Genomic DNA, 17,603 nt, shown 5'->3' with positions numbered 1-17,603 from the left:
TGGGTATGGAAAAACACCCTTTTAATGTCCACAGGATGAAGAGAGGAAAAAAAAATTTTTTTTGTTAGCTCAATTTCTCAATTCTGGAACTTCCTATGTGATTAACTAGTACAAAATCAAAACTACAGGTACTCCTCACTTTACAACCTATCTGCTTAACGACCACTCACACTTACAACCAGTCGAGTTTCGATCTGCAATTCGGGGCATCCCCTTTCTCAGATTGAGTGTCAGTCAGTGGCAGATGGTGACATGTGCACTAAGCATACTATAATAGTCTTATAGTACTATAATAGACTAATAGCGTACTATAATAGTCTTTTTATGAATAAATTTGAAGTTTGTTGCATAATTTTTATAATTTTACAACGATCCTATATTCCCGATGCAAGCTCCTCGCTTATCAACCAATTTGCTTAACGACGTAGTCATCGGAACGGAACTCGGTCGTAAAGTAAGGAGTATCTGTATAAAAAAAAAAGTAGAAATCTAAAAAATTATTGTAAGATGTAAATTAAATAATTCAGTGTTAACATGTCTACGACAATGATAAAACAAATAAAAATAGAAAAGACGCGCTCAACGAGGTTTGAGTCCAGATTGGATCCGTAAGAACTTTATGTGAATGATCTGGTACCAATGTGTCGAGCCCTGCTCAAATGGCTGTCCTATTACGGGAATAACTTCTGATGGTATTTTAAAAATGCAAAAGATCCAATTAAGATAAAGAACCTCATGAAAGACAAACCCAGCCAACTTCTCAAAAACTTATACATAAGATCCAAACACTAATCGTTGCCGATCAGAACAGATCAGTTAGACAGACTTACTTTGTTAACACTTTCACTGCTGTCGTTGAAAAAAGATTCATGATTTGTCTTTTTTTACAAGGTATGTTATACACAGATCGAGAATAAGAATTTTTTCATTTTGAGCAATATTTATGGGATTACGTGTGACGACGCAAAAGTGAATCACCAACACCTACACAAAGTGACGAAAAATCACTATAATTAAATATGTCCCAAGAAAGTATGAAATCAAGCAATAAAATATAATCTCTAAAATGTTTCTTACACTTCCAGGTAGTAATAAGTAATATAAAAAGACAGCGAACATGCAATTTACCATAAACTTCCAGCATCTAAATGATGCAGTGAATCAGCAGAAGTGTCAATCATATCTTGTATTACATAAAATGTTACAAATAATAAAAATTTTACAAGCATTATTATAATCATTTCTATTATTATTGAATTTTTTAATTTAAATAATTTTTTAAGATAATTTTTAATTACCGTATTTTACGGACTATAAGACGCTACAGACTATAAGACGCACCTGAATTTTAGAGGCAATTTTTCGAAGAAAAAAGTGCGTCTTACAGTCCATAAAATACGGTAATCATCAGTTATAATTTCATTAGTGTGCAGAAATGTAATTCCTACTTGACATCTAATTGACACTAATTAAGATGAAACATATTAAGAACGCAGCCGAGAGTTAATCAATTAGCCCCATAATTTAAACAACAGAAATAAAAATTAAATAATTAATTAGTTAAGTATAATGATAAGCAAAATATTTTATTGCTATTTTCAAGCACAAGGATTATGGTATGAGATTAATTTAATTAATCCTAATTCCTATATATTCTAGAAAAACCATATAATTAATTTTTATTTCTCTTTTGGCTCTGTAAACACTAAGAAAGCTTTTCAATTATGCTCATTGCAGATTTGGCAAGGCCCACAACAAAGGTGGCTGGGTGGTAAGGGGTCCAATATAGTCGAGACAGACCATTCCCTAAAAATTTCCGAGGGTTTTTGATCCGTGGTCCACCGGTGCGATAGGCCAATGTCTTAACTGTCTTGGCTATCCGGCTGTCTAAATAAATAATTTCTGAGCATTCTAACAAATTAGAAATTGTTGAAACAAATCTGACACCAAATTTATTTTATAATTTACTAATTTGCTTTGTTTTCATCACTTATTTAATGTAAAATTTAAAATCGAACAAAACATTTGGCTTAATTTTCTTTTCAAAATTTTAATGTCTGCGTTGAGATTTCAGACTGCGCAAGTGACTTACATCGAGAAAATCAAATAAAAAACAATCACTTATCATTTACTCGTATCGGATTATTCGGAAATTCTTGCGCATTAGACACAGTATCCTAGTGTTCAAAGCACAATTAATGCTACGTAATTAAAAGTCGCATTTTTACATTTTCGTGTCAGATGAAACAAACTTATTTATACAAATTATAAAGTAGCAGTACAAAAATTTCAAATTACTCGAGTTTAAAATGTACTTAAATCAATCGTAAAACTACTCTCCAATTTTTCAAATATAGTTTTATTGGAGAGAATCATACCATACGGTGTGACAAAGTAATATGTTAATTATGATAAAAGGTTTAGAATCAAGTTAAATAATCTATTTGATAAACTTGAAAAATTCACAAACCAAAAATTTAATAAAGAACAAAAGACTATTCTTAGAATCAGGACATTTGCTTTTAAAATTTCTTTGACATAGTTAAACTATATTTTGAAATAACAGCGCCTTTCTACACTGAAATATAATAGACACGAGTCTGATTATAAAACGTAACATTACGAACATTCAATTACGTTAAACATTCGCAGATAAAACAGAATGAAGTTATCGTGTAAGACTATCAGAAATACAACTCACTAAGTTTATAATGTGTTAGATTTTCTAACAAAAAACCATTTGAATATACAGCAGACTCCCACTTTCGTGACTAGTAAAAAATGTTTTCTATTATAACTGTATGAAATTTTGTATTTAAGTGTTGTATCTTTGTTGGTCATCTCTACATAATATTATACAGTTAGAACTACATTTCCACCAGTGGCGTGCCGTCATTGGAAGCGATGGAAGCGCCGATTCCACCTTCCAATGACCTTCCCTTGTATTTTATAAAATATAAATTTTCATATTTTAACGTACTTTGAATTAATTAAAATAAATATTTTATTATAACTGCATTATGTATCTTTTACAAATTTCTATACTACATGTGAAAAAAAAACAATAAGATTGCTATTGTATATTCGAATAATTCGGTGGCGGAAGGAATGTCGAAACCGGGTCAGTTTCTAATCAGCCAGATTATATAGGCATTAGCACATGCAGTTTACAGAGCACCAACCTCACCCAGTTTAGCTGGTAGAAGCGACACACGCGTACGGAGTCCAACTTTATAACCCGGACCGGTTCTGAGCTGTTAGCCGCCTGCCTGTCAACTTCCAAGCAGCCAGATTATAGGCATTGGCTCATGCGCTTTACAGAGCACCAACGTCACGGTTTAGCTGGTAGAAGCGACACACGCGTAAAGAGTATGCGACTTTATATCCCAGAGCGATTGTGGGCTGTTAGCCGCCTGCTAGATATTCGGCCACCCTCGTTCGATTATGTGAATCACGAGCAGACTAGATCAACGGCGGGCAACCCGCGGGCCAGCTACGGCTGGCGAAAAGTTTCTATCCGGCCCGCGAGATCTTTAATAGATTATTAAATTGGAAAAATAACTATTAATTAGTTATTTTTCCAATTCTTTGTAATTTTCAAAAACGATAAAAAAAGTAAATGTAGTAATTAACTTTTTATTTATTTATTTCATATTTGCAGACTAAAAAAATTACGAGTCACAAGAAGGCGTCAATTAACTACTACGGCGCGGAAAAAAAACGTAAAATTTATTCTGGCCCATGTTATAAAAAGGGTTGCCCACCCTAGACTAGATTTATAACAACCCAACCGATAGGAGTTTACTGGCACGTTTTTATGATAGTTCTGTATAGTTGACAGGAGTTTAAAAAAACTCCATTAAAATATTTGATATATTTATTCTGCATTTATTCCGCTCTCCCATCTTATATTACTTACGGATTTCAATGTTAAACCGGTGATATTATGATTTAGTATGTCCCATCTGTAAGGGGATGCAGAAAAAACATGTACAATTCTAGTACAGTGTTAAAAATTAACTATTACTTTGGCAGCATCATTTACAACCAAATTTAATGAATGAGACGTACAGTACATACAATGGTACAAAAAAAAGTGCTAGAATTCATTTTCCTTAAATTTACGTTTTATATATCCGTTGTCATAAAAATTTGTCTTTCCACTGTTTTCCCAAGACTACAGATATTCAGGTACAAAGTAACTGGTTTCGACTTATTTCTACTTAAGAAGTGATTAAATAATTAAGAGATTAGGGAATGGGGACATAAATAAAATCCTGTTGAAAGAGCCAGAATTTTACTTCAACAAAAGCTTAACAGAACCAATCACTCGCTCAGTACAGTGGGAAACTAATTTCCGTGTACACCTGGTATTAAAACGAATTAGTTAGAAAACGAATGACTATTAAGTTTAACATAGTTAGATTTTTACAGCTACGGTGAGAAACGTTTAAAATTTACAACAGCCCTGTGGCGTCCTTTGAGATATACTAGTGATGCGACAAAAGAGGCACTTGACATTGACCGGTATCGGCACCCTCGGGATTTGGCACGCACACACTCACTACACACCTACCTGGACCGTCACTAGTTCCATCCATTAGCTACTCGTATCAAGATATTTGACTAAGTGGATTGTTTTAAAATTTAAAAAGTAAAGAATATTTTATGTTATTTTTATGTACATTTCTTTACAAAGCTATATTTTAATTATAATTTTCTTTAAAAGTATATTAATACAATCAAACAATACATTGTACCAGGTATGTATATCCATCGCACATTTTATTTCACCGAGTAAGTTTTTATAATTTATTTTTAATTTTAGCCCTTATATCGTGGCTAGCGATTCAGAATGTAATTGTGATATTAAAAATACATTTAGAGAAGTCTACAGTGGTTACTCGCTTATCGAACAAATGAATACGAATGGACCCTAGACCAGTGATTCTTAACAGGGGGCCTCGGCCCCTGGGGGTCCATAAGAAGTTTGCCGGGGGCCGCCAAATTATGCAAAATTTCCTTCAGAATATAATAAAAAGAAAATTGATGTATAATCCGAATATCGTATTGAAAAGTGAAATAAGAAAGATAAAGTTTTCCTATTTAGTTTATATTTATTTATTTTGTATTTCTTCCTACATACAACTTTGTTAGTACAGAAGAAATAAATGTAAATATGCTACTTACACCGCAGTATTTACTTCTTTTATTCCAAAGCAATTTTAAGAAACTATTAATGCTTGGAATTTTAAAAATAATTAGGAAAAATAGTAGGCTTTGAAAATTTAAATATTTTTGCAAAAGTTATGCAAAATCCTTACGACAAGTGGGCGTTTTAGTTTTAGTTTAGTTTTAGCATCGACATTGGATCGATTTATCGACATGTTTCTTATTTTATTTTCTGTTAAAAATTAATGAGTTTTCATGTTTAATTGTGAAGTTTGAATGTTATTTAAATAGATAATGAAATAATAAAGTTATGATTTACATTTATTATATAAAAAATAAAGCAATAATAAAAAAATCAATTTATTATAGATAAATTATCAAATTATCAAATATAATTATTATTAAAAAATGGGGGTCACAAAAAAATTATGAAATATTTGGTGGGCGGCGAGTATAAAAAGGTTAAGAACCACTGCCCTAGACCGATCACTGACGCGCAATTAACTGATTGCCCCTGGAAGTCGGCTTCTTACAGAAACACAGCTTCCCTGTCATCAAATGTCACGGCGACGCCACTGATTTCCACAAATGTAATCTTAACTGAGTTTAAGGGAAAGCAAATTGGTTTGCACTATGACATTTTTCCAGAAATGAATTACAGTAGAGAGTCGTTTATCCAAATCAACTGGGGACTGGGGTTGTTCGGATAACCGATTATGTACGAAAAAGTATATTAACCTGTCCGACGTTGAAATTTTTCTCTGTTGTGTGTCGTTTCGTGTTGAATTTTCGTCGATTTTCAGCCTAACGAAAATTTTTATAATAATAATCGAGGCTATTGTACCGGTTAAAAATTATTTCTTTATTTTGTACAAATAAAATAAATATATTGAAAAATATAAAAACATAAAAATTATACTTTAGAAGTAAATCTAGAACCAAAAAAGTTCAATTCGGCATGACACAGTCCGACTGGAAAGCGTTCGGATAAACGACTCTCTACTGTAATTCACAAAGTTTTGTAAGTGGAGAACCTTCTTGTAGTTAATAAATTTTTGTTTACAACTTTTCAAATGCATTAGAAGCATCATTTGTAGATAATTTTGTGTTACATGACATGTCTACAGGTACTTGGAAATGTTTATATGTTTTGTACACGATGACCTGGTAAACCGTAGTCAAATAAGCAAAATTAACAAACTTTGATGCTTTTAGAAGTAATTAAATGTCAATGTTTTATTATTTACAACTAGCAAAGTCATTTATTTTATATTATCTATTACTAAAGACGGTTATGTGGATCTCTACAGAAAATGTATTAGTACGTATTCTGATATCGAATATATTTTAACAGACTTGGAGTATGCTTGAACAAATCGTCAAGATAATTTTTATCAAACATTTGTAAAGATTTATACAAAAATAAATTAAACTTCTGACATAAATTGAAAACCATTACTCAAACTTTATATATTTTAACAAAGATCAATTGTTATTGATTGGATTCTTGTGTACTCATGACTCATCTAAATTTGTTTATATTGTAAAGTGATAAACAACTTATCAGTCTTCACAGTATGACTAAAAAAAAATAATGATGTGTATTAATCTGTTAGTTTATAGTCTAGTAAAATTTTCATTCTTCTATAAGTTCGAAATACGAATTTAATTATTTAAATTTGTATTTTGAATGCATAAAAAACAAATACTTTTGACTCTTTATTGTTTGTAGATGATAATTGAGTTTAATTGTAAAGAAGTTTTATTTGGTTTTTGACATTTTAAATACGTAATAAAAGTGCGTTTAAAGTAGCGGTAATAATAGTAATTATGCTTACCTTGTTACAGTGACGACCGATTCCCATGAGAAAATTATCTGGCTTAATATCTCTATGAATGAAATTTTTTGTATGGACATATTCTATGCGACCGATCATCTACGAGCAGAAAGAAAAAATAAGAAAAATTGCACGTTTAAAAGCTCGGACGGGATTAATTACACTAAAATGCCTTTAAAAAACGTACGACTTACTTGATCGGCTAGCATTAAGACGGTTTTCATAGTAAAACGTCTGGAACAAAAGTTAAATAAATCTTCTAAACTAGGTCCTAGAAGATCCATAACAAGTACATTATATTCCCTTTCTTGTCCATACCATCTGTTTGAATAAAAAATAAGAAATTATATTAGTTAAATTATAATAAAAACAAACTAACATAAAAGTCTATAAAAATCTTTATACAATTCTCATCATCAATAAACAGGCTATTTCAGACAGAATATAAATAAAACTACTATAAACAGGAAAGTTTTATGCAGTTTACATTCATAAACCAAGTAATGATAGCATGACCTTCTACCGAAACAGGTTCACTGATCTTGTCGGAGATCTCCAAAAATACGATAAGTAATCATCTTTCTTAAAATATATGTAAATTGTGTGGAACGTGAGCAATGGACATTCGAGATGCCATTACTAGAATGCTTCTAATGTCTTTTCTTATGGGTAAACCATTACAAAAGTTTCGAAATTTTAAACCGCGAACAAATACGAGTTACGACGATGGAAATTCTGTTTCTTTAACAGTAGCAAAGACTATGAAAAAAATACATTAAATTCTTTAAATAAATTAAGCAGTCCACAAAGCCCTCGAGACGTACGACAATGTAACAGAATTTTACAATCAAAAACATCTTTGTATCGTTCTCATATTAGAGAATAATTATTTAAAAGCATTCGACTGAAGAGTAATTGAATTGATACCGAGCCTTTGTATATATTATACAGAATATTTTTAGCATCAATTATGTTATATAATTAACAGAAGCAAAAAAGTCAGTTAGGAAATGAGATCCTGCCTATGAATAAAATATGGCTGCTGTTAAACTGGTCCAATTTCTAGTTTGTAAAACACACACAGTAGAACATCAATAAATTAACATTAATTATGAAAAAAAAGAAGCACAATTAAGAGGTGAAAAAACACATTAAAATATACATCTGCCTGTTTTGCCGGTCAAACTTATGAAAATTTATTTGTTTGTTTCCACGAATAATTGTATAAATATATATATTTTATACTAAATATCATCTCGTATTTTACCGAATAAAACTTATAAATATAATTTTTCGGAGTTTGCCGACCTGTTTGACTCGAGAACCAGTCGAGAGACGACGAAGCACATTTTGATTATTGTTTATCAACAAAGACCGCTTGTATTTTAGACATTATTATCGAATTTTAATTTATTATCAGCTCTAACTAACTGAAAAATTAGTAATAAAACTTTATAATTTCATTAATGAAAAACTGACAACCTTGAGAAAGTGTTACTATTTATTTTTGGCAGGTTACACTAACCTGTTTGAAACAATTATGCTTTCTCAAGGCTAAATTTGATGATATTTATAATTTAATATATAATTTCTGCAAAATAAATTAATAGTTTACTCTTGAAACTAGAATTTTTGGCCGTTTAGAAGCCACCTTTGGGTATAAAATTCGTTAAAGATGGCATTTAAAATGGAAATTAAGTTAGTTTAATCAACTTCCTCCGTTGGAACGTATAGCTTTGAACATTTATTAAATAGATTCAGTGTAAAATAAATGTAATTTACAAAAACTAAAAGAAATTTACTACTAAAACCAATAAGTAAAATGTACTAAGATGCGATGCGATTACCTTTATCTTTTCGCTTCTCTTCCAAGTCATTGCCCGTCGCAATTGCTTTGTGTTTGTGTCTTAAACTGTAAAGATACGAACATCTCGACTGCATCATTTTTTAAATAGGTATTCAGAAGAAACAGTAACGAGTGCGAGCGAGCAATCTTTGTTCTGATTTTATGCATCTCCACCCAAAGAAAGAATGAAATGTTATCTTCTTTACAGTTATCTCAAGAAAAGAATTACCAGTTATAACTATTCTTTTGTCAAGAAAAGAGAAAAGTAGACATTTAAATACAGAATTGGGTTGATTTTTTGATATAGACGATCCAGTAATAAGCTAATTAACTGGTAAAACAATCTGTGAAACAACCGAAGCTTGATTTCTCTGAATTTTTTCTCCCCCGTAAAAGTGTACGAGAACTGGTAACAGGTCACCAGTTTCAATTCTACGATCGTCGATCGCCAGTGGCTATTTGTTGATTATAGCCATTACGTTCCGAGAACCGTACTGGCAATTAAGACGTTTCTACGAGATCTGTAAGGATTTTAAATGCTGTATACTCAGAATCTACGAGATGGGTGGGGATTGTTCGGCAAAGGGATGCCGAACTGACGGATTGTCAAAAGTGTATAAAGTTGCAACAGAAACAGCTCTTAAGCTAGGAAACAGTCGCTTTTGGCATTCAATTTATCTGAAGGTAATGCAAACGAAACGGGTTAAATCCAGCAAACTCAACAAGCATTCATTCATTCAGAAAATTGGGACAAAAACACTACACAAACTCACTTAAATCTGTCTTTATTTATAGAATTAAGTAAACCAAATATGTTGATTTATGGACAAAACACACTAAAAAAAAGCAAAGAAAAAAAAAATAATAAAAACCATTTAAACAGCTTGGCTCAAGTGAATGCCTTCAATGAAAAAGAAGTTTTTATAAAAGAAACAAATGAATCTCTACATAATCTCTTAGCGTATGACATATTCAAGCTGTAAAAGATCAACAAACGTAGTTAGAAGGTAATATTTAATCCAGTCTGCTTATCTTTATCTACAGACAAAACGCATTTAACGAGAAGATCGTGACTTTAAGAAGCGGAAATGATTAGTATCGAAATTAGAAGAGCTGTTTAGAGCGGTTATTATCTAGAAAACATTTAAAAACGAGGGCACAGGGAAAGTGCGCTGTCCCGAAAAACGACTCAAGTATAAATAATATCCCCCCCCTTACTGCATCACTGAATTAAAAGCTGTATACAATCCCCCATTTCGGTTTTTTTTTCTTCCCTTCTCTACTTCCACTTTAATTCTGATATTCAATAATGCGTTAAATAAAGAAAAAAACAAAAGGAAGAACTTATATATAACCTAGATTTTTAAGTTGTGGAAGGAATAAAACAATAGGGTATATAAAATTTCCCTTTAAAAAACCCCTGGATGAGGGTTGAATGGGATGTTTTCTGTAGCAATTTCTACCATATTTTATGTTAAAATTAGCTATTTTCGATAGGATATGGGAGGAATTTCATGCCGGTTTGCTTAGGAAGATTCCGAGAAAATTTCCCTTCAACAGGATATATAAAAAAACGTACGTGATGTTGTCTAAGTACGGAGCTTATCAGTGAAACTTTCGGAACTGGCAATGGATGCGTGAAGTAAGTCATGGCTTGATGAACATTAAAACTTATTTATTTTATTCTTTTTTGTATAGTTACAGCAAAGAGAAAGGGGGAGGAAAAAGAAGACTAGAATGAAGTTCAACGTCTTTAATTACGAAATTCAATGCAAAACGTAAGCAACGATCAATTTATCAGACATTGTTATTATGCAGTTGTGCGAGTTGTTTGTATAAAAAACAGAGGGGTAAACCTTCGTGACGTGTTCGTGACGTGACTAAATCGCACGAGAAGGTTAACTATTTCAAAATCTATAAACACATCGAAGAGAAAATTAAGAGGAAAGGTTGGTTTCAGGGGTTTATGCTTGGATGTACAACTGGTTCACGAGAAAGGAGTACGTTTTCCAAGTTAAAAATACTACATTTTAGCACGATTTTCGTATTAAAAACTAAGTTTAAGCCGTCTCGAATTAAAATTCGAGCTCCGAAGCTTCGAATGAACTAAAACATCTTCCAATTTTAAGGCTTTTATCTCGATTACACGACGAAATATTGCTTCGAATTATACAGCACGCATCACAACTATCAAATCTCTAAAGCTGTATTAAAGTTCCCTATCAGTAAGGACCCCTTTTTTAATGTTTGTCCGTATCGCTTTCGTCGTAAGTGCAGGGACAAAATAATTAAATAATAATGGTAAGTCACGGCTGGGCAAACACGTCATTTTGCCGACATTAAGTGCATGTATAATAATGCAAAGCGAAAGATAATGTACGTTCGACACGCAAATTCGAATTTCCGACAAGTTACGAGTGTTGAATTTCAGCGGTTGATGACATTTGTCGACTGTAAAAATTATTAATCTCACTTTCTGACCTTAAACTAGAACGTTATCCATCCTTAAAGAGGAGGAGAGATCCTCTTATTTTTCCCGAGGTGAATCATTAGTAAATAATGAGGACGTACGACGAGAAAAAAAAAAAAAAAAAAAAAAATACAGCCGTTCCTCGGCTTCTGAGACGTTGCGGGCGAAGAAATCCTTTAAAAAGTCAAGAAAAAATTAATTATCTTAATGGCATTTTATAAAATCCAGTGTTATTTATGTTTGTTTTGTGTGACGAGCGAGCGCTTCGACGTATGCAAAACACTCTCTTGTCACTTTTCTAACTGTGAATAGGCGCGTAAACGGAGAAATAAGATCAATTTAATGAAGAGTAAAGGCCGAAATGAAAGTATTAAAGCTAATTAACAAGACGAAATGGGTGATACGTTCCGTTCTTCACGCAATCGATACAAGTTAAAAAAGAAAAAAAAAGAGGGGTAGTGTTTGCTACTGTTTACAACACAGGGCGAACCCACACACATCTGTGACCCGTACGTGCCATTTCCGAACAGTTTAGATTAACAAATACATCAATCTAACCGATCCACCCGACACGATCGATGTTCCGCAGCGATACACCTTATAAACACAGTTCTTTTTGTGTGTAATTAAAGAAGGAAAAAAAAAATTAATACAATTTCGGTCTTACTTTCGATCAAAAGGAGAAGAAAAAAATCGTTACGAGACACACAGACAAATACACCGTGGGGTTTTTCGTGACTCAATTTCTGTCTCACTTTAATAAGATCCCCCAAAACAGCGTGCGGATCTAGCAAAATAATCCATTGTTTTCGATACCTGTTAAACCAGATTTGGACTGTTTAGGAAGCAGAATTTAACTCAATTAAAGTTAGAAACAAGAGAAAATGATATTTTCGGAGGGGATGGAGAAACAGAGCATAGGTTGAAGTGCACAAAACAACTAAATCGTGTCTATAAAGCGCTTGGAGGTCACCGTACACAATGCGTTGCGTAAAGGACACCAAGTAAAGGAGATAATACAGGTTTCAGTTGACCTGTCTTTATTGCGATGCACGTATAAACATGTTCAATCTGACGAAAAAGTAGTATTGAAGTGGCTTTAAAAAAATAAATAAAGAGAGAAGAAAAAAAGTGATCGGCACCGTTTCCACCCCTCGGACGTAACAACTGTTTAGTTATTGTTGTCGGGCAGTGGACGGATATAATGATCTGTTTTCGAGAATCATGAACTCCTGCAACGTTCCAGCACCACTTACTATAATTAGAAGAGGTGGTAAACAAGGTAGAAAAACTGTTCATAAATTAGTCATACGCATTCACCGCGGGATGACACGGAACTGACCTTAAAACCCTCCCAACAAAGACAAGACAAGCGCAACGAGGAATGGACCCTGAGAAATTCTCTCTCAGGGGTCCTTTTCGGGGAGAAACAGGGTGTGACATGCAGCAAGAGGTCAGAGGTTGTTTTGGACATGATTCCATTGTTCGTGCATTCTACTTAAAGATATCTCAACAGCCTCTTTAATGATAAAACTACTTATATAGGTCTACGAGGGAGAATAGAGAAAATGAGATGGAGGGGGGGAACACCTCGCTCTTGTTTTTTTTTCTTTCTTTCTTTCTTCTTCTTTCATTCTTTTATTTTTATTAAGTGGTCATCAAACTTTTATCTGGAAGGATAAACGAGAGGAGGTTGATAAAAATCTAAATTGCTTGGTAAATCTGCTGTACCAAAGAAAGAAATCGCCTATTTTCAAAGGCAAAGTTCGGTGTCAACAAAATGTGATTGAACGCAATAGCGCTGGCAGTGATCCGAGACTGCAACACACACACACACACACACAATCGATCAGTAGTTAAAGATTTTAGGAGGCCAAGGGCAAAAATTGAGCTCACCCTCCTCTAACTACAAACCTACATCGGGGAGGGTATGCAGAACACAACAACTACGTTCGGAAATGGTTAATAACAATAAAAAAAAATATATAGTGTCATTAACGGGGGTCATTCTAGTTTTTATCCACTAACAACCGACCTAGATTTACAAATCTAGTTGAAACCCGTGTAAATACTTTATTCCTACACCAGAACATTAGGTGAAATTTTAAAATATATTAAGAAAAATGTAGTAAAACAACCCACTTTTTAATGGATTATTTTACTGTCCACTCGCAAGACGGATTAAGATACAGGCGATGAACCTTGATACGTTTTGACCTTTGACTTTAACAAGTAGTTTTTCTCCCACCAAATGACAAGCGGTGCTTTGGGGACGAGTATGTGTGTCAAGGGTGGAGACAGGAGACCAGATTAACGCCTCCTTTAAATTTGTGTCACATCTCTCTCTCTCTTCTCTGTATTTTTTTCCCCTAAGTTACAAATTAAAAGAAGAAAAAATCTGGCAGAGAAATGAAACATTTAAAAATAAAAGCGGCAGAGTTTAACGAGTGGCACAGCTGTTTTTGATCAAATGTTTTAAGTTTCCAGCTTAAACAGATGGAGGAAACAGTTTTCTAATTTCTATAATTCTACTATGACGTAAGACAAGGGAAGGATAATATTTTAAGAGGAGAGTTACCCGCTCCCGAATTCTTAGAAGAAATTGGAGTGTCTAAAATAGAAGACATCAAAATCTAGATCTCGAGTAAAATAGGGGAGGACCTCGACCAAATTCGAGCCCTGTGTAGCCCTTGACCGAATTAACCTTAACTGAAATTAATCGTTTTAATTTAAACAATATTATCTGTGAGTATTATTACTAGTGGAAAGAATTACTGGAAGTGGCAATTTTTCTACTCTTTTTTTTTTATTTTCGTCTGTGTGGTTCTCGCCCACAAAATTGATATTTCTAATACTGTTCATTAGCCGTACAGACACAACAGGGGATTTTCCCACGCACAGACAAAAGGTGGGAGTGAGAGAAAGTTGCCCAGACTGGACTTGCCCTGGAGGTGGAATATCTTAACGTCTTCCCACACAAATGTTGATGTTGGATGGACATATATTCTGGTTTAAACAGGAAAAGTTGAATAACCTATAGAGAAAAAAAAGTGTAAAAATCTGAAGGAATTCTTTTTCTAGTCTTAAAATCGAAGTTTTGACCTTGCTGATAGCTATCCTTTGGTTAACAACACAGTTTTTCCTTAAAGGTAGGGAAGTGCCAGTTTATGACACATAAACCAAAATGCAGAGAACAAGGATGGGAAGAGACTTATCGTTCTTTTATATACATCAAAGGTGCCTCGAGTTTATTGCCTCGCTCTTTCCAGAATAATGCCTCAGTGGTTATCTTGGCGGATCGAGATGAGCCGCTTTTATCACTTAAGGTTTTAATGTGATTTATTAAAAGATCTGGAAGAGCTTAGTTTTTCTAAACTAGAGATAAGTCTGTTAATTTGAATCACCTCTATACTCTCTAAGTAAGTAATGGTTATCCTATAGGAGAAAAAACAAATGCAATTTTGAATGGATAAGTGAAATGTTAAATTACAATGACACACTTATGCAGGATCTGCAATTTACCAGCTATTTTGGCAAGAATTGTGGCAACTCGTCGGTTAAAAACTTATCATCCCCGATACGAATGTGAAGTCGAGTTGTACTAAATGTACCGTACAGAGGAAACCATCGAGCGGCTTGCGGCATTTTTTATATACAGTGAAAGTTCTCGTAAGTTAAAAAGAATATTAACGTGAAGTAAATTAATAATAAATTTATGGTTTAAAAAAAACTTGGAGCGAGATAAAAACTTGTACGGCTTAAAAAAGGGCAACGAATTCTCATGTGATAATCACCGAAGCATTTCTTTATATCAATTTTAATTAAAAAGGAAATTTGTTTTATGAATTTTTTAAACTTACATCCATAAAAAACAGATGTGAGGTGACAATTTAAAAAGAATATTTTATATTTATAAACTGATAAATACTCCTTGTCTACAAAAATATTAAAATTCAATATAAGAGTTACTTAAAATTAAGATAATTTTGAAAAGTAAACAACCTTTCAATTATAAAAAGAATTAAACTTCAAAATACGTCTATAATTAAGTATACATTTCTATATATATCTTAGAAATTTATATAATAGAAGGAAAAAAAGAAAACTGTAGCCAAATTGGATTAGGCCACGTTCTTTATATTCGTTAAAATAAATAAACTGAAATAAGCAGCTTGCTAGTCGTCATTGGCAGTTAATTTCCCATTGATTCTCATAAATCACCTGGAGCACTTTAAAGAAAACCGTTACAAAAATACTTTTACAAGATACTTAACAAGTAATTTATACCTCAAACAAACTTTAATAGCAAATATTCTTTTCCCCAACTGTCCTATGTAAAAATTGATTTAAAAACTTGCTGTGTTAGAAGAAAAAACAATTCATTAGCTAGATTTTATAGCCTAATATTTAAATAAACGAACTAAACAATCAGTCAACAAGCTAGCTTCGGTGTTTATTTATAGCTGCATCCACAAAAAAAAACAGAACTTGAAGCAACCGCATTCTTGTATTTATCACATTTATTTACTTCCTATCTTCCTAAAAGCTTGAGTAGTAATTTATAAATACATTTCCATTAAATTTTCCTCTATAACAAATATATAATCTCCCTTAAGTGGCGAGCATATACACTTTTAGCCCCAATGTTAAGTCTATAGACATAGTAGTAGATTCCTTTGGAATAAGAGCTTAAACTCTCCAACCCGTGTTAAGAACCTGTAGGGACGGGTGGACCTCAGACCACTTGAAAAAGCTATTAATCTTCTTTCTACGGTCCAAAACAGTAGAAACAACAATTATTCAACCTAATTACGGTAAAAGGTTACGAAAAAATAATTTATCTTCGAGAGAAATGATCTTTTAAACTTGTATGGCAAAAAGAAATAAAATTTTATATATTTTTATTGAAGTTTTGCAAGTATTTTGGTCTTTTCTCTTCAATGCCAATGAAAGGAGCAACGATAAATGAACAAATTTAATGTTTAAAATTTGTTTGATTGTTCGTCAAGTAATTGATAATCTCCTACATTTATAATTGCCCAGAAGGTGGGAGAATATTTGATGTGTAACTAGAAACTATAAACAGGTTTTTTTAATTTTACGAGTTTTGTAAAATAAAAAACATAAGATAAAATTATCGGTCATAAGCATATAACAGATTTTTGACATTATATTCTTTTACTTAGACATTAGCAAAGCCCTAGGCAATGATCTGTGCAAGCCGAAGTTGAACTTGTCCTACTGATGTTACATTTCGAGTTAAAAAAACTTGTTTTCTTCTGTTGTTTGTTTCATTAAATAATACTCGAACCACAGGTATATTTTTTTTTGTTGTTTTAAATTAAAAAAACACATCCAAATTTTTAAATTTAAGATAGAATTTTTACACCGGTCTAGAAAAATTGAGCAGTTATATACAATAACGTATCAATAAATTCTAAATTATTCATTGTTTTGACAATACTTGTAAAATTATAGTGAAAATATCTCAACGTTGAATTATTCGGTGAACTAAATTGCTTTATTTATTATATGATACTCAGTACTGTGAAATAAGTTCCTATAATATAATGCTGATTTTGCAGAAATGATTAATGTTATATACAGTGGACCTTCGTTATAGCGCTGCTCACTATACTGCGCACTCAGTTATAGCGCGAGCGGTGTTTGCGACGCGACAAGCTCAAACACGGTTATACACGTCCGTGCGGCGTTAGTGAGTAGTGCATTTTATTGTTACTGCGTATTGAGTAATTGTGTATCTATTGAGTTACTGCATGTATTTTGAATAGTGTTTAATTATTGTATGCATGATGAGTAAAAGAAAAGCTTGACATTATTGCTAAAGAGGTGAACCGCGTTACACCGCGCCGCTCGGTGTAACGCGGTTGTTGTTTTCCACCCGACATGTGCGTTATATTGGGGGCCCACTGTATTTAGAACAATTTCTAATTTTCACACAATATAAATTTCATCTGATGCATTCACAGCACATTTATATGTAGAAGTGAATGTAAAATTTACATTTTAAACAAAAATAAACATAAGAAAATACAAAGAACATTGTTGTTTTGAGAAATAAAATTTATAATACATTCAGCATCTAGGCATTATGGATCACGAGGACCTTACGCTAAATAAATCTTTGTTGCTCGTCCCATCAAACAAACATTTAAATGCAGTGTTTAATAAATTAAATATAAATAATGATTATTTTACTTTAAAAGTATTCTTAGTCATAGTTAGTATAAACTTTTTTTTTCTCAATTACAATTTA

The 17,603-nt window shown here is 32.6% G+C and overlaps 1 protein-coding gene across 1 annotated transcript in view; it reads right to left on the bottom strand.

The window, feature by feature from the left end:
- LOC136981659 (casein kinase I-like) overlaps window positions 1-17,603 on the bottom strand; it is a 33,668-nt gene that overhangs the window by 5,916 nt on the left and 10,149 nt on the right. Inside the window, exons 3-4 of the mRNA XM_067277995.1 lie at window positions 7,205-7,331; window positions 7,011-7,109 (exon numbers count right to left, since the gene is read on the bottom strand). Of these exons, the coding sequence (XP_067134096.1) occupies window positions 7,011-7,109; window positions 7,205-7,331 (226 nt within the window). The remainder of the gene's footprint in view (window positions 1-7,010; window positions 7,110-7,204; window positions 7,332-17,603) is intronic.

Source organism: Centruroides vittatus, unplaced genomic scaffold, assembly GCF_030686945.1.
Source record: "Centruroides vittatus isolate TY-2023 unplaced genomic scaffold, ASM3068694v2 contig_786, whole genome shotgun sequence".
In the NCBI taxonomy this organism is placed as follows: domain Eukaryota; kingdom Metazoa; phylum Arthropoda; class Arachnida; order Scorpiones; family Buthidae; genus Centruroides; species Centruroides vittatus.
This window is presented reverse-complemented; position numbering and strand designations above follow the sequence as displayed.